Here is a 25,916-nt window from a genome sequence, read left to right on the forward strand (position 1 = left end):
TGTGTAGGAGGTACGCGCGCGCTCCGCTCTTCACGTCGTTCGCAGTGTGTAAATGAATTTCCGATAGGTTTTCACTTTGAGAACTTAACTGGAAAATAATGATAATAATAATAATAATAATATGACCAAACCCGAATTGGTCAATTTCGCCATTGTTTCAGTTTACTAGCCTCAGAGAGCACGTCGCGCGCAGCCTGTTTTCCCGCTTTTTTTTTTATTCTGCACGCGAAGACCTGAGTGTAAGACGCACGCGGAGGGGAAGCCAAACACGTTTAAACCACATAGACACTCATTCTTCAAGGTATGTAACGCTGTTTATTTACATTGTTGTTGGGTTGTTGTTGTTGTTGTTGTTGTTTTTACACACAAAAAGTATCGAATTAATATCGCTTTTTAATTAGTCTGTAAATGATTTTAAGAGATTTTTTTTTTTTAAAGAATTCGTGTCTACCATGGACACTTTATATAGGCTAATATCTTATAAAATAAATTAAAAAAATAAACATGCCACTAGTTGAAGTTGTTCAAACTGGTTGTACTTTTTGCTACATCATTAACCTAAATGTTTGTGTATTTGAACTAAAACTTATTAATATATATATATATATATATATATATATATATATATATATATATATATATATATGTGTGTGTGTGTGTGTGTGTGTGTATATATATATATATATATATATATATATATATATATATATATATATATATATATATAGACAGAACTGCGTTAGTCATTAGGTACAGTATTAAAGTCTTGTTGCCATGGCATCATGTTGAGTCAGAGTAAATTGCAGATATTTCGCAGAATATAACACATAGGAGGTCTATAAATCCTGAGAAAATCCTTATTGGGAGATAAAACCCTACAATTTCACTCTATTCACCTTTCTATAAGGGGAAAAAGTCAAAACAAATTGTCAAAATATTAAATTGTGAATTACACAGGGAATTTTTTTTTTTACTTTTGAACTTTTACACTTTCTCTACTTTAATATCCTGGTGTTTAAGTATAATATAATATATATAATGTAATCGTTTATATCTAATCTTTTAGAGAATCATATTGGATATGTAAGTCCATCCAGCTGCACATTATCTACCCGGGCTGTTTGCATGCTAATGCAGCATGAAAAATTCCTATTTTTGCTTTACAAAGCTTCAGTGCCAAAGGTAAAGGCTGTATTACATGCTGGGGTTTTGTTTGTTTGTTTGTTTGTTTGTTTGTTTGTTTTCCCTGGGGAGAGCTGATAAAGCCCACATACAGCAAATACCATTTCAGGACCATGGACAGTGACATGGACTTGGTTCAAATGTGTATCGGCAAAGTGTTTCAGAAATGATAACCGTATATGATGAACTGCCCATCATTCAGTGACTTTAGTTTTTAAAACATGAACCAGCTTTCTTCTGCAGCAGATCCTCTTTTGCGGTTTATCCAATCACATCCATTTATGTAAATTAATTAGATGAAGGCAACTCATTGGACCAGAGACTAGGTACAGGGCTAGATACATTAGCTTGGAAAGAAGAGAGTTTTCACCAACTTTCATTGATTTTTCATTTTATTTACCCTCCCTTCTCTGAGTAGTGAACTGACCCAATGGCTTGTTGTAAAACAGATCCAGACAAATAAGTATGTTGATTACGTTTATTTACAAATCTCTATTAAGACTTTCTCTAACACACCTTTAGTCATATCTTTCAAATACTCAAAGTCGCACTGTCAAAACAGGTTTCACTTGGCTGGAGTATATTCATGGTTATGGGTGTTTAGAAGCCATTTACAACATTACTGTTTGCAATTGGACAGGGGTGTCCAATCTTATCCGGAAAGGGCCGGTGTGGGTGCAGGTTTTCATTCCAACCAAGCAGAAGCCACACCTGAGTCTACTGAAAGATCAACTGATTAAACAGGTGGAATAAGGTGCTTGGTTGGAATGAAAACCTGCAGCCACACCGGCCCTTTGCGGATAAGATTGGACACCCCTGCCATAGGAGGTGGTATATAACTTACGTTTAGTCACTAGTTTACAATGGCTATGTTATACGTTCACTCATTGGTCATTTTATCATGCATAATGTGTCAGCCCGTCTCTACCCCAGCAATCTATGAAAAGGGACCACCACAGGACCAGTGCACACCGGATATTATTTATTTTTATTTTTATCCGCATAGCACTAACACTGGCATAGTAGACTAACACAAATTATGCATGGGGGGAAAATGAGCTACAGCCTAAAAGGTGAACCAGCAAGGTAGTTGTGTCTAATAAAATCCAGTAAGTGTACAGTGTTTAAAATCTCCATCAACACTGCTGTGCCTGATACACTCGTAATAGCACTACACACACTCCCATGCCATTACCATGTTGGAGTAACTAATGTGCTCAGAATAGTCCACCTCCCAGATAATTGGGTCCTATGGTGCTCCATTTCCACTGATAGATCAGTGCATATATACTGTATGATCAGCAGTTATGATCAAATACAGTAGCAGCAATTGCATTGGGAGTATCTGCTGAGCTCAGTGAAAACCCTGCACTGGTGTTTATTAGAAACTATTTTAGAAATATCAGAATCAATGGAACGTTGGAGATTTGCCACCGTGTATAGTGTACTGCTTTATCCAGATGCCCCATGCTGCAGTTGGCACTAAAGCTCCACTAGACGTATTTCATCGTCATCATCTCCAAGATTGGTCGAGAAATGCAGACATCTGAGCTCTCCAACCTTCTAGTATGTTCAAGTGATCATGATCCAAATCTTACCCAGTTGCTAAACTTTTAAACGGGCTAAATGTATCTTAGCTAAGTGGGGATTGTTGTTTTTGCAGAGTAGACAAAACTGTATCTGTTTCTCGTATTGAACTGTCCTACTGGATTCTACTACTAATTCTCTCCTTTCTTACTTTACCTTAATCCAGCTCTCTGTTCCTCTATCCCGGTCGTATGTCTCTTCGCGTTGTTGTTCTTCTCCTGTCATTTAGCTACAAAATTGAAAACGACACATTTTAAGACATATTTCAACTATATTCCAAACAAAGGAGTGTCATTGATGTGTCATGTGTAAACTAAACCAAGCGTAATTAACATGCATCCTTTCAACTAACCAACAGTCTGAAATACTGCAAAAAGTACACAAGTTAGCAAGGTTTAAGACTGAATAGTGGGTCCAATCAAAAACACTCAAAACTAAACATGAAACAACATAAACACAAGAAGAAAAAAAACAACACAAATAAACAAAGTCATGTCACATCTGCTAAGGATATACAATATTCGTTTGCTCATATCACATCGTATGAAAGATTTCATACAGCACCTGCAACAGTGCAGTCTGGCTGAAAAGCCTTCTACCTAGAAAGTCGAAAAGAAGAACATCACATATGACAAATGTAAAGTGCAAAAACTCTGGTTTCAAGGAGTGCATTGCAACAAATGCAATTTGTACCCCCACTTCAACATTTGCAAAACAGAAATAAATACATTTTTAATTGGCATTCATTTTAATTTTAATTATTTCGATTCTTGTACATTGCTGCCATATGAGGGAGTAAAAGGCTGATGCTTGTTTGTGAAGTGAAGAGCTAGATTGATGTTCATGCGTAAATCCACATGACAGTCATTTCATGGTATAACGCAATGCAGCAGTCTGCATTACTGTATGTGTGTGTGTGTGTGTGTGTCAGAGGACTCGCACTGATACATGTTAGCAGAGAAAGCCACTGGCAGATGAAAAAGAAGAGGTGACAGTACTAAGTTCACACACACAAACATATGTACAGTATATACACATGCAGTGTGTTCGTAAAGTATTCAGACCCTTCCCGTTTTTGCACACTTTATTGTAACTTGATTGTGTTATATTTACTGTTTCACTTTAATGTTTTTACTATCTTAACACACGAACATAATGACAAAGGGAAAACGTGTTTTTGGAAATTTTAGCAGATTTATATAAAAACGAAAATGTGTTATTTAAATTAGTATTCACACCCGTTATTCAGTAGGTTGTAGAAGCACCTTTGGAAGCAAACACAGCTTCGAGTCTTCTAGGGTGAGTCTCGGCAAGCTCTGCGCACCTGGATTTGGGCGGTTTCTCTTGTGTCTCCAGGCAGATCCGATCAAGCACAGTCAGATTGGATGGGGAGTGTTCGTGAACTGTTTGTGACTCTTCAAGTCTCTCCACAGGTTTTCTATGCTAAATTTCATTTCATCACTTAGGCTGCAGTGAAATTTATATCCCTATATAATGTAATATAATATAATATAATGTGATCATAATAATATGTATAATTTTATAGGCGTAAATTAAATAAAAACCTAGATATAAAAAACAATAAATGAAGCTCAGACATCTGTTTTGTAGCAAACGTGCTCGTTTATTTTAGCACTTCCGTCAGTGAAACAACTCAATACAGCCTTGTTGTGCCGTGTTGCTGTAATAAGAAACAGCCTGAGGGCGCTGTGGGTATTGTGATTGACCCGCATGGGGAGACGAGAAGGAGTGGATAGTAAAGAGATGGAGTGAAACACGGTTTCCCCGATGAATACTTTATTTCTTTTACAAGTGTAATATACCACAAGCCTATAAAACTTTGAAAGAAATACCAGTAGGACGGTAACCTAAATAATATGTAAATAAATGAAACATTTATGTTAAAAATGTGTGTATTAACATAAAATCTCCGCTATATGGTAGGCTATAAATACAAATGAATATTGCAATTTTTATTATTATTACACTTGTATACATAATGTTGCACTTTGGACTTGTCACAGTGCCCACTCAAGCAGAAACATTAACGTGGAGTGTGATGTGACACCACCGCAGGTGGCACTCCACCACCGCAGTTATAGTTTGCGGTTGTCATGGCCACCATCACAGCCCTAGCAATCATACTTTCTTCAATTCTAACCCTGTCCCTACCACTGAGAAGTACCTCCATAGCATGACGCTGGCACCACTATGCTTCACCGTAGGGATGGTTAATGAGCATTACCACATTGTTGCCTGGCATAACACTTGGAGTTCAACCCAAGAAAATTCCATTTGTCTCATGAGACCAAGTGCCTGCCGTATGTCTTTTTACTCAGGAGTGGCTTCCATCTTGCCACTCTACCATAAAGGCCTGACTGAATATTTCTCTGTCGTTATGGATTATTGTGCATAGATTAATGGGGGGAAATAAATGTAATTCATTTAAATGAAATGTATAACACAACAAAGTGTCTGTGGATCCACTAGCTGCACGAGTCCAATAGCTATGTGTGTCTGTAGAACCCAGTGTGTGTGAAGGAGGACTCAGTAGACAGGTGGACTTTGCCAGAGCTTCTGGCTCGCTTTATTTTTTCCACTAGTGCTTTTCAGCATGCTTTCAATGTTAGATGGAAAAAGCAAAATAAAGCAAACACCATCCTGATATTTTGGGACTTTAGCCTTGCTCATGTTCCTCAACACTTTCCAGGCTAATGCTCTGGTGTGTGTGTGTGTGTGTTTTATGTGCAACCTCCGTCAGCTCTGTCCCTCGCTCTCTCTCGTTCACAGTGTTCTCTTTTTTTACCCTAAATGGACAAACAAAGCACACATAAGTAAACTCACCGTGATCACACATGGGTGAGAATCAAAAAAGTATTACCCGCCGGATCTAATACCTTTGTGGGTCCAATAGCTTTATGGGTCCAACAGCGGTATGGGTCCAGCAGCTCTGTGGGTCCAACAGCTCTATGGGTTCAACAGTTCTATGGGTTCAACAGCTCTATGGGTTCAACAGTTCTATGGGTCCAATAGCTCTATGGGTCCAATGGCTCTATGGGTCCAATGGCTCTATGGGTCCAGCAGCTCTATGGGTCCAATGGCTCTATGGGTCCAATGGCTCTATGGGTCCAGCAGCTCTATGGGTCCAATGGCTCGATGGGTCCAATGGCTCTATGGGTCCAGCAGCTCTATGGGTCCAATGGCTCTATGGGTCCAGCAGCTCTATGGGTCCAATGGCTCTATGGGTTCAACAGCTCTATGGGTTCAATAACTCTATGGGTCCAACGGCTCTATGGGTCCAATGGCTCTATGGGTCCACTGGCTCTATGGGTCCAATGGCTTTATGGGTCCAACAGCTCTATGGGTTCAATAACTCTATAGGTCCAATGGCTCTATGGGTCCAATGGCTCTATGTGTTCAACAGCTCTATGGGTCCAACAGGTCTATGGGTGATATTAACTGACAGATGAATTAGTTTATTTTCAGTTAGGATCATTATTATTTGTTTTCTAATTATTGAAGTGAAATCATTATTGGATCAGTATCTAGTACCTGCCGAGGTCTGATATTAGCATTATTTAACCATTATTTTAAAAAACAGTATTAAAGCATTTATATATCCTCAGATACAATTACATATGATGCAGACACACATAATTGGTTGTTCATTAGAACTAAACATAACAGTGTTGTTGTTCGTGTACGGCTTGCCTTTGCATATACAGGCCCAGGAAATACGTCAATAGCTCATTTGTTTTTCTATAGGAAATTGGCAACACAAGCTTATTATCAAAAGCTTAAACTGTTTTTCACTGCATGTTGTTAACTAAAAATATATTTACAAAGAGAAAAACAGACACAGACAGTTTGTCTTGCTTAATACTGTATATGCACCACAGATTGCCACAGTTTTAGCATCCCTGGGGCTTTTTCCTCAAAGTTTTGGGGCTTTTTCTCCATCTCCTCCATATTTGGAGCTCTCCTCTACACTGCTATGTTCTTTCCATCATCGACATAGAGAGAGAAATGGGAAGAGCTGCTGAAGGTTTGGTGGTTTTAATTGAAGCTGATGTGGCCGTGTGCTTGTGTGTGTTTGTGTGCGTTTGTGTGTGTTATTGACCTGAAAGAGGTCTGACCCAGTTCACAGACACAGAGCCAGAGAGGAAAACCCACACTGCTGTGGAGATGAGCTGCTCTCTCTTAATTAGAAGCATACAGAATTACAAAACCCCCAGAGAGCGAACGCTGTGACATCAGGAATTTAACAGTCGGAGGAAAATGTTTGCACCAAAGCTGCTATATTATATAATCCTTACTGGCAATTGTATTGCTATGTCAAAAATGTTCTCTCACCGTAAAGGCTGTCGGTATATGCAAAAACATCCAACGTTTTTTATTACTAATATACTGTTACTTAGAAACTTAATTTTTCTTATCTATGCCTGTCAGTTCCAGTGAATGAGGAAGTTAGCACTGTTTAGCACTATAGCACATGGCTTTCATATAAGACTGATTAAGATTCTTTGACATGTAAGTAGCCTCTGTAGCAGTTAGGGGTAAAAGTCCCATTGGTGAACTGGTATCCTTTGGCTACTGGCTTACATTCATCAACCCTTGCCAGTCCTGGTACTTGAACTTATGCTTTTCTATTCATGGATGGAGATTCTTACCTCTGCAAAGCCCAAGGCGTAATGGATCATTTACCTTCAGTTCATATTCTTGTTATTCTTCCTCATACAATTCATTGAAATATCTGATATGGACAGAACATTTTAAATGCCATCCATGTTGTATTATCATAGGGAACCAACCTGATTGCAGTATACTGCGTGTATCAAATAATTTCTCGAGTCATTCCAAGGAAATGATAAACATCCCTAAAGTGTCGATGGAAAGCTGATCGAGGAGACAAGCGAAGCAAAAAAGCTGTTACCGTTCTCATCATAACATGGCCACTCTTGCCCAAAACAGCCAACCATTCCAGGACATTTGTGTGAATTGCTATCATGCATGAATCAGACTCTGTACTCCCTTGAGACGGGGCATAAAAATTCATAGAAGAAACATCAGCTGCAGGAAAATGGAACGTTTCATTGGTTCTTATGCACAAAGACATTGTAAACTATAATTTGAAAAAAAAGAAAAAATATTAACAAACAATAAACATAACAGAAACAGATATTCCACTTCCTCCATATTTGATTTAAAGGACACATAAATACGAACCATCTGGAAGCACTTATGTCATCTCATTTGCCAATAATAAACTGCTGTCATTGATATTCAGCAGAGAATAGCGTGGAATTCTAAAGCTTCCACAAAAAGGCCTTTTCACATTAATGCTGCAGAGAGACAGAGCCGGAACTAAGAGAATGGGAGATCAAACTGAGACTGTGATCCACAGTATGAGACCATAAACACAAAGAGCTCACAGCAAGCTGAATATAAATACAGTCTCCTAAGGGGCATTGAACTGGCCGGTACTAACGCCTCTGATTTGCTATTCAGAACCTCGGTAGGTTTTGTAAGGGATTTTAGCTGTGAAAATACACACACACACAAAAAAAAAAAATCATAAATGTTTGGAAGTGTGCATGTCCGTATCAGGAGGCTGTTACAGCGCTTTTTATTTTAGGGTACCAAGATTAATTGGCCTTTTTTTTTGCCGTTAGTTAATGGTCGAGATAAATAGATTACCATAAATAGAAAGCTACAACCCCTTTAGATGGTTCACTACATGATGGATCACTTGGCAATGGCAGCAGGATGAATTCCGCTATGAACAGAAGCATCTTTAACCACTTAGATCCCACTAAATGACTGAAAACGTAGTGGACAGTTACTGCACCAGGACACAAAACATATGAAAACAAAACTGAAGGCAAAAAGCCTCAGAAACAAGCAGGAGCTAAGACGTTGCACTAAAAGCCTGAAGCGGTGAGCTTGTGACCTTTAACCCTCAGCAGCGCAGCTGTATGCCTGTGCTGTATCTCGAATCAATCGTAAGACACATTGGATTAAAGTGGGCACCAGCAGGAAAGATTACTGAACACATTTTGTGTAGTTCATTCAGTATAGGCATGAACACCACTGCCTTCTGCTGGCTTTTTGGCACCCAATGTGGCACAGTTTATATTAACTGATTTTTAGAAATCTATAAATAGACATGTGACAAATTAGAGATAAAAATCAGCATAGAGTGTCTTAGTAAGGTGTTGGGCCATGACAAAATCTGTGTATCTTCCGTTCAGTTCATATCGGTTTTGAAATTAAAAATGAAAAAAATGCATAACAAAATATAGGTTTATTTTCATTTTTTTCATTCCCCGCAAAAATTTGAAAGAAAAAAAAAAAGATGCTTTTAAATGGTTTCTCAGTCTTCTTTTTCAAAACTAAAATGTGAACTTTTAAATCTTAAAAAAAAAAACTCTGTTTTAACCAAGGAGCTCCCTTATCTCGCCAACATTTGCAAAGGTCACAAGCAGGGAGAGTAAGGACTGCGGGAAAGACAAATACATCCATGCGGGTCAATTTACAATATGACATCTTTCGTAGGACACGCAGATACGATCGTTAACATGATCATACGGCACGCACGTATTTCGGCCAAACTATTCCAAACTGGTATTCAAAAATGGGTGTTCACAGATTTTGCAAAGAACACAACCTGAGAAGACGAGGCCAAGGAGATGCAAGTACGTACATGTAATTAAGTCATTGTTAATTACAGAAAGATTGAAATTATGTTAACATGGATTGTATTAGTTATTTTAATCATGTAAGCTTCTGTAGCCTTTCAACCCCTCTACATGGTCCGTGCCTCCCAATCTCGCACGGGTGCGCTCTCCGTTCTGTGTTTCCAGTCCACCCAGTCAGTCACGCCACGCAGTATCGGCGCATTTAAGACGCACCGTTTAAGTGCAAATGCGAAGACATTTTCTTAGTGAGAATATTATTAAATTCACTTCTGTAGGTTGAATGTTAGATTTGGTGGCCACAAAAACAAAGTCATCCTCAAGGAAAAACCCTACTCTCTCCGGTCATAAATAGGCCCAGGCCTAACACATTAATAATAAACATTAGGTTTAGTCTATATATTTACATTTCGTTCATAGACCAGGCGTCTTCCAGCTCTAGATGGTTTTCATCTACTTCGCCTCGTCTTCTCAGGTTGCGTCCTTCGCAAAATCTGCGAACACTCATTGCGGAGCATTTTTGAACACCCATTTGGAATAGATTGGCCGAAATATGCACGCGTCATATGATCGTTAGCCATGTCAATGATCACATCTGCGTGTCCTACTAAAGATGCCATAATGTAAATTGATCCGGATAAATGTTCTTGTCTTTCCTGCGTCTTTGTTCCCCCTGCCAGTGACCTTTGCAAATGTTGGCGAGATAAGGTATCTCCTTGGTTAAAATAGAGCACGGATTCTACAAGTCCCTGGAACTGTACTGGAGCGATGAACAGCATTCTTCCAAAATATATTCCCTCAGCTGTTTGTTTTGATGATGGTAGTAGAGAGCACTGTCTAACACGTTTCAAAATCTCCCATAGGTGTTCGATCGCTCTGACATCTGTGACTGTGAAGGCCGTAGCGTGCATACAAAACTGATTTTCATCCTCGTTAAAACAAAACTATTCAGTGGCCCGTCATGTCCTGGGGATGCGGCATTGCCAGTCTTTAATTTATCACCTGTCATGTTTACATTTCAAGGTTAAATGTCTGGCCACAAGCAGCACAAGTCTTGAGAGATCTATTACTGTCCATTTCTGGAAAAGCACCTTTCTCTTTCTCTCTCTCTTTCTTTATCTCACTCTTTCTCTTCCCCTTACTTGTCGTAAGCGATTTATTAAAATGAACCTCTTTGGCAACGAGTGGTTGCATCTGCAGTGGCATGCATCCAACACTGAAGCATCACACATAAACACACAGAGACTCACAGAGAAGGAAGTCAGTTAGTTACAGGGATCTACCCAGATCCCACAAATATAGATATAGAGAGTTAACCCTAAAGTCGCGTTGATTTGGTTTATAGCTTTTTTTTTTTATGTGCAGAAAACACATCCCAAGCATTAGCAGGTTAACTAATGGGCAGTGTGCTATAAAAGCACTTCAGAACACACGTCAATTTCCTTTCTCCCTTATTAGTAGTCTGACACTCACCGGGCCAGTGATTTATGCAGTCCTGAACGGTCGCCATGGTTTCACTATAAAGATTCTCTATTATGAAGTGAAGCTGCTTCGGTTTGATTAGCGTCGCGCGTTAAGAAACAGTACAGGGGATAGATGTGTGAGTCAGAAACTCACAACCTGATGCTAATGAGCGGTTCTGAATCAGCACAGCAGGCGGGTGCAGGGTCAGTCGAATTGCCATGATTTGAGGAATTTTAGCATAACGACTTAACTAAAAAGTAGCGACTCTGTTAGTGCATATAAACCCCAGTCAGAAAACTTTAAAGAAATAAAGACAAGCAAGAGTTACCGTGTCGAATATGTAATAAACTAGCAGATGGTAAACAAACGTGTTGTCCGTTACGTGCAAATAAATGGAATTAATACATAATGGAAATATCCTAGTTATGCTGCACAGCATATTGTTTATTAAGTGCTATTACCTCTTAGCCTATGGCTGTCTTGATAGATCACGGCATTAGCAGGATCCAGAAAAGGAGTTATGCCAACCAATCTTAGACCAACATACATCACTAGTTTCTCTTAATATATTTCAAGTCATATCACAATCACAGTATGTAGTATATTTTGTCCATATGCAGTCAGATGTTCTATTAAAATGCTTAGTAGTTCCTTTGCTGTAACTGTCTTCCCTTCTGGAAGTCTTTTACTAAATATGGAAGTGTCACTGTGGGGATTATATTCCACTCGGCCACAAGAGCATTACCAAGGTCATGAACTGACGTTAGGCCATTTGGGCAAATGGCGCTTATATTCCTAAAGCTGTTTGATGGGGTTGAGGTCAGGCTAGCCAAGTTCTGTAGGCCATACGGTTTCTTTAAGGGCTTAACTTGTGCACACAAACACTGGGACACGACAAAGTATCATCGTGGCATGCTGCATCATTAGGTTTTATCATCACTAACACTTGGAAGCCTAGCATGAATTATGAAGAAAAAAAAAAAAAAAAGCCCCAGATGATTATCCCTTTTAGTATTTCCACCACACTTTATAGCTGCCATCAAGCACTGAGGCAGGTAGCACAACTCTAGGTATCTGCCAAATACTGATCTGTTGGACTGACAGACAGTGAAGTGTGATTCTTCACTCCCAAGAATGGGTTTCCACTGCTGCACAGTCCAATGGTGGTGATTTATTTATTTATTTTTACTCTGTTACTTTCTGTCAGCTGCCACAGTTGAGAAATCTAACTAACAGATTTCTTGGAAGTTATTGTGTTGAAAGTCTGAGAGCTGCCTCAGAATGTCCAGTTCTTCTGCCACGTTTTTTTTTTTTTTCCTAAGGAGATTGACACCTGCGTCAGTGAGCAACGAGAGTCCTTAAATAATCCACTTAGAAAGGGGTGTCGGGATACTTTTGGATATGTATGGCTGATTTCCAGTATCTCAAATATATCATCTAACACAGCCAAGTTCGTGTAAAACAGTCACGTTCTCAATTAGTTCTCCATTTGCCGAGTCCGAATCAGCGTGAAATCGGTACGTTTCTATTTGGTCTGATTGAGTTTCACGCTATACAAATTGAAGCGGACCAGAAAACTAAATATTTTCTAAGGGATGTGTGTTAATGGGCACAGCTGGAAGCAGGCTAAAAGTCTTTCATTCGTTACGCAGAAATATGGTGATGATTTCGCGAGAGAGCTCAGAAGTCACTGAGATCAACCAAGAACAGAGATTACACAGCTGAATGATAAATCAATAATTTTTTTTTTTTCATATATCCATTTCTTGTTTGTTTATTCAAAATACACTGTAATTCTGCAGCACTTCAGCTGTATCTACTTGCTAATTTTACCGGTCTTATTCCAGTTAATGAACTCACATGTCCAAGAATGCTGACTTGAACTGAAAATACATAGCATGCTTGCTTCACTTCCTGGAATTGGGTCACGTCAGGGGTGATTCATGTTATAACTACATGATTCAACCCTTGGACACAGACTGAGACAAGCTCTGGTTGTTTTGGTCCCCAGATAAGTGTTTGTTATTTCTAGGCGACGGGGTTAGGGTTGGGGGGAGGGGTAAAAACCCAGCAGGTTTTGATTCCAACAGACTAAATATTGCATATATGAAGTGTTGATGCGAACTGTTTCGATGAAGTGTTTTGTAACCTTGGTGTGAACTGAGTTGCATTGAGAGCTGCATATACACAGTGACACATACCTGTTTCTACACCCCTTTTACTGGATACCTCAGTCTATGAATGGGCTCAAAAGCTCAACCTTTCTCTGTCAGAGGGTTAGTGAGGCACAGCTGCCTCAGGCAAGGCAAGCCACTGAACCGCACTGGCAATGAAGAGTCAGACATCAGCAGCATGTTCACATAGTTCACTTCCCATGAGCAATGTTTTCATTCCCACACATAGACAGCAGAGGATACCCTCCATGTACTGAAATGGTGGAAAACCATTAAAGACACTCTTTAGTGCACATTATTGTTTATGAACACAGATGATTATGAAATAAGTATTCATCCATCTATCCATCTATTTTCTGTACCGCTTATCCTACAGAGGGTCGCAGGGATCCTGGAGCCTGTCCCAGGGGGCTCGGGGCACAAGGCGGGGAACACCCTGGACAGGGTGACCCTGTATTCATTTTATCAATAATCAGAAGGGAGCACTGGTGAATAACAGCACACGGAGGCAAACTTTTGATTGCTGGCCAAGTGCCCAGGGATGCATACATATGCTACACAGGTGATTGACTCAAATTTCGCATATAGTACTAAATAAAGCTCATGAAATCTTAATGTGTGTGCACGATGTACACTCGTCACTCTTTCAATTTGTTATTATGCACACATAATTACAATTACACCAACGTTTTAGTGCTCTCCATTAAAAGAAAATGTGCCTACATTGGACAAATCATCCGAGCGAGTAACAGTTGCCACAGTTACAGCTCAGTATAAAAATGGCTATTTTATACTTTTATCAGACTTATCATGTGAAGTTCAGCCTTTGGGAAAAAAATAATTGTTTTGTCTTGTCTCTAAGCAAGACAATTGATAAATAGGTGGGTGATTATTGCAATGATTATTTTCCCAAATTAAGAATTTCTGGGTTACATTCTGTGATTACAACAAAGCATCCGTACTATACCATTCAAACTAAAAGTCATTTATTTATTGTTCACAGGGTGAACCATCCATGACTCACATTACCTCACCATAATGATGAAAGCGGGATCCATTACAACTCTTGAAGCTACAAGGCACCCATGGGTTAATTTATTTAATATCGGATTTAAAAAAATTAAAAGGAAATGTCCTTCGATATAAACATATATTTATATATAAACTTTTATCCTACAGTTCTTCTAGCATTATGTAACACTAATAAAAATCAGAAAACATTGCATCGCTTATTCATTGTATCTTCTGTAGGCTACCAGACGCATATTTAATTGCTTTTTGAAAGCCTCAAGTCTCCTCATATAGTGAACAAAGACTGAGCTGGTGAAGGTTCAGCAAATGTTTTAAGAGAGGTGTTTATTTTATTATATTTTTATATTCTCATTAGGCTTGCCGTGTTAGACGGTGTTACCAGTGTTGGGCCCGTACACCGATTGCATCACTTGCCCACTGCGGCACCGCCCCCACAGTCGTTTTGCCTTTTTATAGTAAAACCCCCCACCCGGTGATACCAGTATTACCGAAAATTTCCTCACATTAACATCCCTTACTCTCACTGCACATTTGCTGAGTTGTTAATATAGCAGTATTTGGCACTTGACTTGAAGTTTGCATATTGAAATTCAGCGATACCCTTCTAACTCACTCTGTTGCTCTGCAGGTCACTTGTCCTGCGTGTGCTGCCCCCTGCAGGAGCGGAGGTGATGAGTGTGTGTGGGAGGAAGGCTCTGACGCTGCTAAGCAGTGTGTTTGCAGTGTGCAGTCTGGGTCTGTTGGGAATCGCCGTCAGCACAGACTACTGGCTCTACCTGGAGGAGGGAATCATCATGCCTCTCAACCAGAGCACAGAGATACGCATGTCCCTCCACTCAGGCCTCTGGAGAGTCTGCTTCCTGGCAGGTGAGAGGGTTTTGTGCTTAAAAATCTGATCATGGAGTGGCAACATTTCCATCCACAGTGTATCTTTTTGATGGAACTCATGCAGTGAACGAAATATTGCGATTGCTGCCTTTTTTCCCCCTCAAACGCTGAGATGTTTTTTTTTCTTGGCAAGGATTTTTATCCTGGGAAGAATTCAGCCTACTAGGCAGCAATCCCCTACATGATCTACAGGTCTAGTCACCATAATTTTGAAATGTACACCGTCATAAAATCAAGCGTTAGGATTGTCCAAAATAATCACACTATTATTGCACTTATTAAATAAAATATGTAGTTATTCAAAGGCAGAACATTCAAAGTCTAATATTTAATAGCTAAGATTTTGGCCAAATATCCCCTTTTGTTACACGAACTTGGAAAAGCGATCTGCCATTAGGGGTCAGTAGAGGTATATCACTAGTCAACATCGTTTCTTTGGACAGGTAGAAAAAACACGCCTTGCTTTCGTACCCCAAATTGACACGCAAACGTTTTTGCATGGAGTCTGATTACTGTGTCACAGCAAAGCTATGTGTCCTGATGAAGTAGTTCGATCAGTCGTATTTAATTTGTAGTTGGGTGAAGTAGTTACACATACCGATGTGATGGTACATAAATAACATCCGTGCTTGAATTTAGGAAAACGTTTTATTATTGAGTATGTGCTAAACTGAGGTCAACGTACAAGTGCATTTTTGTTCCAAAGTGGCTTTGAAAACACCACTGTGTCTATGAACTACGACTATCACAACCTCTGGTTACAGCCAAGCGATATTCAAAAGGATTTGACTTTCATATTTATAGATAGATAACTAAAACTCCCTGTTTTGAAAGTCCTAGTGCTGAACAGGACGGAATGATGTGGGTTATCGGTATCAGTACTAGTACTAGCGTCAGCCCCATATCCCTTGAGGCTTTTACAGCGTCGTGTAAAAACAATGTGTGCTGATGGAGCTCCATTAACGCATCTTGTACTTTCAGAGTTCTTGTACTTTTAGAGTTTAACATCTGACAGTGATGGTAGCAAACGCTGCTCTGATGCCACGTTACAGCATATAATCACTTGCAGAGAAGTCATTGCCGCGGAGAAAAATGCTGCCGTCTCATACCTGTCTCCTCATTCTTCAGCGATCCCCATTTGAACGGCACACCGTGTAATTTCTTTTCAGCCTGCACTGTGGCCTCCTTCTGAAACTCCCTGTTCTCCTTTTCCTTCTCTGTGGAAGAGATTCCTATATCTCTGCTATAATGCTGTGTGTTCTTCTCCATTCAGTGCCTCAGGACTTTAAGTTTAAAGATGCAGTTTGTAAAATATAAAAGTGTTTCAAGGGTTTGAACAGTCATATAATTTTGAAGACACCTTAATCAAACTGTTACTCGTAATATGGCCATCTGCTTCATTACTGGTTAATGATTATATTTTGCCAGAAAATAGGATCCATCCCAGCTACTTTTCTCTAAAAGGAACACCACAAGGCGTAGTTTAAAAAGTTCTGCTTGGGGGGAAGTGAAGTTTGCCTCACAGTCAGGAGAAGTCTAAAATACAAACCACTCCTTTAATATTGGAGCTTGGTAAATTATTAGTATGTTACCTGTCTTTATGATAGATATGTGGGCGGCTGTGGTTCAGGTGGTAGAGCGGGTTGAACACTAATCGTAGGGTTGGCGGTTCGATTCCCGGCCCACATGACTCTACGTGCGGAAGTGTCCTTGGGCAAGACACTGAACCTCAAGTTGCGTTTCCCGATGGCAAGTTAGCGCCTTGCATGGCAGCTCTGCTACCATCGGTGTGTGAATGGGTGAATGAGACACAGTGAAAAGCGCTTTATAAGTGCAGACCTGTATAAGTGTAGACCTGATGCGATGGCTTTATGGCTAAAGTGACTGCAAATATTAGATAATTAAATAAATAGGGGGACATGGTGGCTTAGTGGCATCGTTGGGGTTGGGGGTTAGATTCTGTCTCTGTCATACTGTCTTTGTTTACATGTTCTCCCTGTGCTTCAGTGGTTTCCTCCGTGTATTCCAGTTTCCACCCCCAGTCCAAAGACACGTGTTGTAGGCTGATTGGCATTTCCAAATTGTCCGTAGTGTGTGAGTGTATGTGAGTGTGTGCATTGTGCGCTGTGATGGTTTGGCACCCCGTCCAGGGTGTCAACCCGCCTTGTGCCCCGAGTCCCCCGGGATAGGCTCCAGGCTCCTCGGTCCCTGTGCGGGATAAGCGGTGCAGAAAATGGATGGATGGATTTCAATAGGTAAATAAACAGGCATGCCGCTGTAGAATGCTGCCAAACCGACATTTCAACCGTATGAATGGAGAGTTTGTTATTTCATGCACCAAAAAAACATTGATTACGATCATAATTAAAATATAACTCATTTGCGCAGCCATATTATTAAGAATTTAACCCTGTACTGTAATTTGGAGAGCAAAATGATGACTGATTGAGGCTTTAAAGACACTCTGACATTTTCACCATGACGCTTCATGTCCCTTCCTAGTCTTCCATCAAAATACTTTCACCTTTGTCTGTATCTTTTTTTTTCCTCTTTTGGTTCTGAAACTTGTATGCATGAATGGCCTTTCCACTATGACAGACAACTCATAGTCATATCTGGGGGAAAATGCTGGGATTAGTAGCCTTACACAAGTACGCTTCTCCCCCTGTTTTATGAGTTTTATGATCAATTAACCATAATATTCACTGAGTTAGAGCTGTGCACAGGACAGTCTTTCTAATCCCACATGGAGAAAGTAGCTGTTTAATTGGAGGTTATAGTCAGTTCAGGCACAGATGTAGTTTCTTTTAATGAGTTATAATAACTGACCTTCTTAAATAGTGTTGCTGTTGAATACCGCACAGCACTAGGAAACCTCAAGCACCTGTCTCAGAATTTAGTCAATTGTGAAAAAAAAAAACAAGGTGACAGAGCAAAGAATAATCTGGCTCTGTACCAAAGTGATTTGGGTTGTTAGTTTGGTTTAATTGAAATATATTAACTGCTTCTTTCGTGGAGTGTTTCCCAATGCATCTTGTTCATTATTGTGCCCTTGTGTATTGAAATAGAAACAATACAAATCAAACCTCAGGGTCTTCCATATTAAAAAATGTCAGAAGTTAATGTAAACCCCCCCCCAAAAAAAATCCAATTCATTTTAATATCAGTAATAACAGTGGACTGTTTATATAAAATCTTCTTGTAAACAAGGTGGAAAAAGACCCATATATATCTTTCTTACATACTCAAACGGTGGCATTTTATTCACACCACTGTTCTTTTTTCTTTTCTTTTTAAATCAGTTAACAGCATGAAATGTTGTTTTTAGAATGACTGGGGAGTGTTTTTGAGTGTCATGCAGTTTGTGTAGTGGTTTTTCTTTTGGATTGATAACCCTGCATGCACAGTGGTCTAGGTAGGTGTAGTGAGAAATAATCAAGACCTGTAGAAATAACACGCACGCACGCACGCACGCACGCACACACACACACACACACACACACACACACACACACACACACACACACTAACCTTAACCTCAGTAACCAAAAAATAACTCTTTTGGAACTTGCTAACCCACTGTCTGTGGCTATGTAAAACAAGCAGCACATAATTTCAATCGTTTTTTAATTTTTATTTATTTATTTATTTTTAATCTGATCACCTGGCAGTGCCATGGTGATCACGAGCATTACGAATCCATTCATAAACCATTGCCCTTTTTCATTTCTCCATCATTTCTCCTGAAATGATTTTTTTTCACCTACTGTATCTATTTCTTCTTCTCCTCCTTTCACAGCTATAATTTTGAAGCATCGCTTCCGGCTTCTAATGCGTCCATTTTCAGAGTTCATCATAACCCCGTTGCTTGCCAGGAACACGAAATGTCAGTCTAATGGAAGTCGCGATACAGTTTAGATATGGTTGATATGATGTGAACGCCGACATGCTTCGATGCTGTATTTCAGGAAAAGAGAAGGGACGTTGCTTCACCATCGAGTATGTCATGCCTATGAACGTCCAGATGACATCAGAGTCCACAGTCAGTGTCCTGAGTAAGTGGCACTACCGACCTTATTCTGCCAGGGTCTCGTAAAAATTGTTTCATGTTCATCACATCACATCACATCGGCATATCAAACAATTGTAAGATCACTGCTATACGTGAAAAACAGCAGAGAAACACAATATTATTTGGCAGCAGCTTAAACTCAGATGAAATAACTGTTACATTAATTTATATCTGGATAAGGAAAATATGGCTATATTATCCTTTAGCTAGTTTTTCAAAAGCATAGTTGGCCAAACATTGTAATAGACTGACGGATTGCAATAGCAGTCTAAAAAGCGGCTTCGATAGCTGCACATCAGCATTGTGCAGCCTTGAAATTGACGATTGATATATATATATATATACACAGCATTTATATCTACATCTACAGCTTGCACCAAGCATCGTCCGAAATGCTGCAAAAACCTAACTACTTCATACGCTAAACAAACAACGGTGTTGCAACAAAGTGCTAATGTTGTTCATTATGTGATGCCAAAATGCTTTTTTTCCCCGTATTATTTTTTTATTTTACATTTTTTTAAACATATCCTTATTAATGCTTATGAATGCATACTTTCTTGTTCCAATTCAAGTTCAGAGTCAGACATTATATATGCAGATTTTGCAGAAGTGGATATACGCACTGGAAGTATATTAAATAAAATGTAAAAAAAAAAGTCTGAATGCTTATTTCCCCTCACTGTAGCTGCTGGTAGAATAAAGCATGAATTTAATGGATGATAATGGTCTCACGGTCTTGAGATGTAACAATTCCTTTCACAAGGTGACTCTGTTTTTCCTGTTAATATTACACTCTGGTTACTGTACCTAAAGATAAAACTCATGCAGAAAAATCAAATAAACTGAAATAAGCTGCAATAATTTACAAACATCAAATCAATAATTTCATGTTTGGCGATGTTTAGTAAGAAAGATGATAGCAATGTGTTTATATTAGAACATAAACTAGCCTATTATTCTTTCTCAGTCGTCTCTTAAAGCCTGAATCATTTCCATACACAGGGCACCAGGCATTAATATTAATGTAGGTTTACTCTGCTCTCTCTCTGTGTGTGTGTGTGTGTGTGTGTGTGTGTGTGTGTGTGTGTGTGTACACAGAGATGATCCGCTCTGCCACGCCGTTCCCACTGGTCAGTCTTTTTTTCATGTTCATCGGCTTCGTCCTGAGCAACATCGGCCACATCCGTCCCCACCGCACCATCCTAGCGTTCGTCTCCGGAATCTTCTTCATTCTCTCAGGTAGCAGAACAGCTGAAACCAAGCCTGTATTCACACACGTTGGACCTGTTTCTTTGCTTGAGATTTGAGCAGAACATCACAGTTTTCATCCATTAATTTAACATCATTCGATCGGTTATTTATTGATTCATCCACACTAATGTTTTCTTGTTGCAGATGGGTTTGAGTTTGCATTTTGTATGATGGTCCATCTTCAAGTTAGGTCAAATAACAAATGGCTACCTATTCATGTAGTTTTCACCACTATTTTTTTTTTTTTTACTTTACAGCATTTGGCAGACACCCTTATCCCGAGTGACTTACATTTATCTCTTTTATATATATATATATATATATATATATATATATATATATATATATACACACACACACTCAGGGCTTTATATATTTACAGTTTTGGATGAGTTTTTCCTTTTATTTTTAATCTAGCCTACTAGGTTTAAAATAAAATGATTTTATTGTGGCAGTTGTATATGGTGTCATGATGCTCTACACACAGAAACCCAACAGTGTCCTGACTTGCGGCTATAAAATGATTTGTTTATACTGATTGAAAATGTCCGATAAGCCGATTTCCATTCCACCGGCAGAATGGAACGTCAACGTACTGCCAGAAAGGGTTAAAGTCCCGTGAACACTTTTGTTGGGATTGTGCGATTCCATTAATACAATCTCACTCTGTCTTGATGTCTTTCTTTCCTCAGTCGTTCCCTCTGTGGTTGAGAAACATTGCAGTGTACAAAAGACATATAGCTAGTTTCAGTTTCTTTAATAATGAGTAGTCCTACACTTTTCCTGCCTGTTCGCTAATAACATTCGGTGAAATGAAATGAAACTTTGCCACAGGACACAGATTCTCTGGGGATTAACGAGCTGTGCTGTGCTGTGATTGGTGGAAATGGGCAAGTAGTACCACACAACAAACCAGCTGTGGTCAGTAACATTGTTCCTCTGTTCCAGGTCTTTCTCTAGTAGTTGGTCTGGTGTTATATATCTCCAACATCAATGATGAGATGCTGAACAGAACTAAGACGAACGAAGCCTACTTCAGCTACAAATACGGCTGGTCTTTCGCCTTTTCCGCCATCTCCTTCCTGCTCACTGAGGTAACTCTTCAGCACTCAGTTTCATTTCATTTCTAACCATGCTCACTGTACCTGACTTTCCTCTGTCGTGCAGGCGGCAGGCGTGATGTCTGTCTACCTGTTCATGAAGCGATACACGGCGGAGGAGCTGTACCGGCCTCATTCAAATTACTACGGGCCGCGTCTCAGTAACTGCTCTGATTACTCGGCTCAGTTCCTTCACCCGGACGCCTGGACGCGAGGACGCAGTCCCTCAGACATCTCCAGCGAAGCCTCGCTCCAGATGAGCTCCAATTACCCCGCTCTGCTCAAGTGTCCTGAGCATATTTCCTCTTCCCCCTGCTGAGAAAGCTCTCTCACACACTCATACACACACATGCACATACAGAAAAGTTTGACTTAATACAGCTAGTAAAGATCACTTTATCAGTATTTTTTTTTGAGAAGGGGTGTTATCTATTTCATTTCAGTGTGCCTCATGTTTCAATCCTACAGTACAGCCGCTAGTCATGCTAGCACGTAGCAAATATGTTAACCGAACATTTTGGGAGCCTCCCAGTATGTTTCAGAATTCATTTTTTTCAATTGATATCAAACTGCTGTCTGTATTATCTGTTCTCCATTATTTCAATTACGAGAAAGTGAAAAATGTAGCGAGTGTTATCATATTCCAAATGGTGAGACACGCTCAGATCTATCTACTGTAGACGACAGTGTTTCACAAACCAGGAAATGTACGTCTGCCTTAAAGAGTCATTACTTAAAGACCCTCTGTGACTTGCTTGATCAAAAACCTTGAACTTGACCTGAATGCTGTACCGTTATAGGAGCCATCTTAGACAAAATTATTTTTTAGTACAGTTTGGTATCAGCTCCCAGATCTTATATTTGGTTGCTTGGAAATGTGATTGGATGAAAAAATGGTAGCTAAAATAACATAACATATAACATAATATAATATAATATAATATAATGTGTGGTGCATTGGTTAGTTAAGTGCATTAATACAGACAAAGAGTAATGAATGAGATTATAATTATTAACCTCTTGTAACAACGTTGTTATGTAGCACATTATGTTTGCAACGTTGACAAAAAAGTCACTTGGCCAACATTTTGGTCATAAGCCGTGGTGTTCAGTCCTCACATCCTGTAAAAGATTTATTCGAGCCTGGCTACTGTGTTTATTTTCTTACGATATGTTTCGTTCTCACTTGTAGTTACCCAATCGCAGTGCACAACGCATCAAGTTTCAACATAGCTACATACCAAATGAGACCTTTTATTTCGTGAAAGTCCGTGAGTGGGGGTTTATTTGAACCTACTTGATAACTGGGCAACTGTGAATGCAAATTGAACAGCCCGAATACAAAATCTGCTTGTCCAGCTGTGGATAAACAGTGCTGTTTAAAGCAAATGCATAAACGATTCAACTTCATGGGAGGCCTGGTTTGGGAAACACAGCCTTTATCTATTTGTTATCTGATCAGTTATATATTTTACCACCAATACGAGAGAGAAAGGATTGCGATGTGTTCCCTACAAATCTACAGCATGGCCTTGACTCTGTTACCTCTTGCTTTGTAGATCTCATTATAAGCCTTTTCAGAATGAATTAATCAAAGTAATGTTATTCATCATCTAATCCAAGTAGCTACAGTATTTGTCTGCACTTTACCTGTCTGATGGATGATACAGCAGTGACCGAGCAGATTCTTTATCTGTAGGTATATACAGGATGAATGTACAGATCATTGCAGTAATTTCTCATTTTAACTCAGTGCAGAATATCCTTCTTTCTGTGATATAATTATTCACTCACCAGCACTTCACAGATATGGAAAAACAAACATCTCTAAAGATACATTTCCTAGTAAGTGTTCATTTAACCAGTCCTGATCTTTCACAGCATAAATAATTAATGCTATATAAATGAATAAGTATTGGTCTGCATATTTTATTATTTTATATATAAACACTTCATATTTACTACATTTCCATTAGAGGATCTCAAATCTGTGCAGATTACTGTTGTTTTCTTTTATAAACTGTCTATATTTGCAAAATTGTATGTGTTTAAACATTTCTGATATTAATATTTTATGTTCTATGTAACTTAGTGAGGAATGTCAATTCTGTAGGAAAGAATTGTGTATAATGAGTGTAGAGTATAATGAGTTGAGTACATCTGCTTATTATGTTTTTTTGGGGGGGGTTTTTTGTTGTTTTTTTTTGCAGATCCATGACTTAATGTTGTCCAACCAGAGAATTTCCATGTTTTGTTTTTATAAACGGAATTCATAGGACATCAGAGAGTTGACTTCTGGGTAGTTTGTTGAAAAATGAAATTTACACAATATTCCTCTTACTTCATGTTTCATGGTGGTCGTTGCTTGGTTTTTTTTTTTTTTGTGTGTGTGTCTTTTTCTCTTTTCTGTTTAGCCTACACACCAGAGCTACACGGATAATGATGCTAACAAATGTTTTGAACAGTTAAGAAATTATTTAACAGTTTCTGGACAACTTGAATGTTAACCCTTCGGCGCTACTTCTTCTCGAAGTTTGAACAGGAAACTAGGACGTTGGAAATGATTCAGATGATAATATAATTACTTAAATTTGGAAATGCAGACTCTTTTATTTTTGCAAAATCAGTTATAAAACATATACACTGTCATTTGAAGCGATTTTATTTGGGGTAAGTGGGAAAAGTGTGATTTGTTCATTTATTTATTTTTTTCCAAATTTATTCCATTAAGTTTTTGCGCTGGAGTTTGTATAGGAGAAATACCTGAGAGACTTCTTAGCACTCTGCTCTATGCTTGGAATGGAATTCTCCCTCAATTGTACATTGCTTTGATTAAAACCAACAAATTACAAATTATTAGCTATCATCCAATATGAAGTTTTAAATGAGATGTTCAAAACTCCGACTGCCAGCTGAAATCATACTCTAGGTGAATATACATGTGAAATATCCGTGACCTTTTCTTTAACTCTAACCTTAAAAGCTGTGACTGATTCATGTGGCATGTGTCAGTAAGAACATGATAAATAACTGTATTGCTTCTTACTTAGTCGTACTCATTCATTCATTTATAGACATCACATAATGTATTCAGTACAAACAGTGTTTGTTTGGGGTGTGTTTTTTTTTCTTTCTTCAGTTATTTATTTTGTGCATATTCAATCAAATGTGTAAATAAGATGGAGTTTTATATAGAACAATTTGTTTATTGATGTTCTAATCTGTAGCTACTGAGCCAGTGTGTAGCAAAAGCAGACGTATAGTGTATAACGTTCAACTATGATACTGTACAATATAGCCCTGTACTGTAGAAGATGTGAGCTTTACACGTGTTAACCTTTGGACATTGGAGTGCAGTAAACGTTAACCTGCAGTACAGCGCGGTGTGTTTGTACGGTCATTTCCATGCTGTGAAATTGTACAGTAGAGCTGAAATAAAGCTGACGAGTCCGTCAAACCGCCACGAGTAGTTGATTTTCATGCAGTGTTTCTAAGAAACCGAGAGCAAATACTTTGTCGTAAATTATAAATCTGTCTACAGTTGATATAAAAGGTCTACACACCCCTGTAATAATGGCAGGGAATTATTATTACCATTATTATTACTACCTTAATTATTATTACCATTATTATTATTACTATTATTATTACCCCTGTAATAATGATGTAAAAAAAAAAAAATGAAACCAAGATAAATCATCTCAAAACTTTTTCCCCCATCAGTGTGAAATTGCAACATATAAAAATTAAGTGAAAAACAATCTGAAGTTTTTTCAGAACCTGGTTGCATAAGTGTGCTCACCCTTTTATAATTGGGGACGTGGCGTGTTCAGAATGAAACAATCACATTCAATCTCATGGCCAATTCATTATAATTATGAAATTCATTATAATTATGTATTAATTATTATCATTAGAATAATTATGTAATTATACAGCTGTCATCAATTATCTGATATTTGTCACCAAATATTCTGATTAGCCCCAATTAAAGATCAGCTGTTTCTGAGGGATTTTATTAACATCTTCTTGGTTTCATCTGACTGAAACCCTGGTCCGCAAAGAGCTTACAGAGCATTCGTGGTATCTCACTTGATCAGGAGAGGGCTATTAAAGAATTTCCAAAACATTAGATGTACCACGGAACACCATGAAGGCCATCATGAACAAATAGAGACATGGAGCACCACAGTGACATCACCAAGAACAGGATGTCCCTCCGAAATTTATTAAAGGACAAGACCAAAACTTACCAGGGAGGCTGCCAAAAAAATATCTGACTAGTACTGATTACTCTGTGCATGTGACAGCAATTGCTCATATTCTTTACATCTCTGGGTTATGGGGTAGGGAGGCTAGACGGAAGCTCTTTCTCACAAAAAAACACCCAGGCCCAGCTAAATCACCCCAAACCATGTGGCAAAAATGTGTTATGGTCTGATGAGGCCAATTCCAAAACTTATAATAA

At 38.8% G+C, this 25,916-nt stretch overlaps 1 protein-coding gene across 1 annotated transcript; it reads left to right on the top strand.

Moving 5' to 3' along the window:
- Positions 1 to 24,899, top strand: cacng5a (calcium channel, voltage-dependent, gamma subunit 5a). Its single transcript, XM_017482160.3, has 6 exons — positions 1 to 301; positions 14,763 to 15,001; positions 18,991 to 19,077; positions 20,196 to 20,336; positions 21,297 to 21,442; positions 21,516 to 24,899. Exons 2-6 carry the CDS (start codon positions 14,806 to 14,808, stop codon positions 21,765 to 21,767), a joined length of 822 nt encoding a protein of 273 aa, XP_017337649.1. The 5' UTR covers positions 1 to 301; positions 14,763 to 14,805; the 3' UTR covers positions 21,768 to 24,899.
- The last annotated feature ends 1,017 nt before the right edge of the window (positions 24,900 to 25,916 follow it).

Source organism: Ictalurus punctatus, chromosome 12 (assembly GCF_001660625.3).
Source record: "Ictalurus punctatus breed USDA103 chromosome 12, Coco_2.0, whole genome shotgun sequence".
In the NCBI taxonomy this organism is placed as follows: domain Eukaryota; kingdom Metazoa; phylum Chordata; class Actinopteri; order Siluriformes; family Ictaluridae; genus Ictalurus; species Ictalurus punctatus.

Bases quoted from the DNA above. Each gene is read 5' to 3' on its own strand.
- cacng5a (XM_017482160.3), top strand. From the start codon at position 14,806: ATGAGTGTGTGTGGGAGGAAGGCTCTGACGCTGCTAAGCAGTGTGTTT. The intron at 15,002-18,990 runs GTGAGAGGGTTT...GCTGTATTTCAG, and splicing joins GAGAGTCTGCTTCCTGGCAG to GAAAAGAGAAGGGACGTTGC. The intron at 19,078-20,195 runs GTAAGTGGCACT...GTGTGTACACAG, and splicing joins GTCCACAGTCAGTGTCCTGA to AGATGATCCGCTCTGCCACG.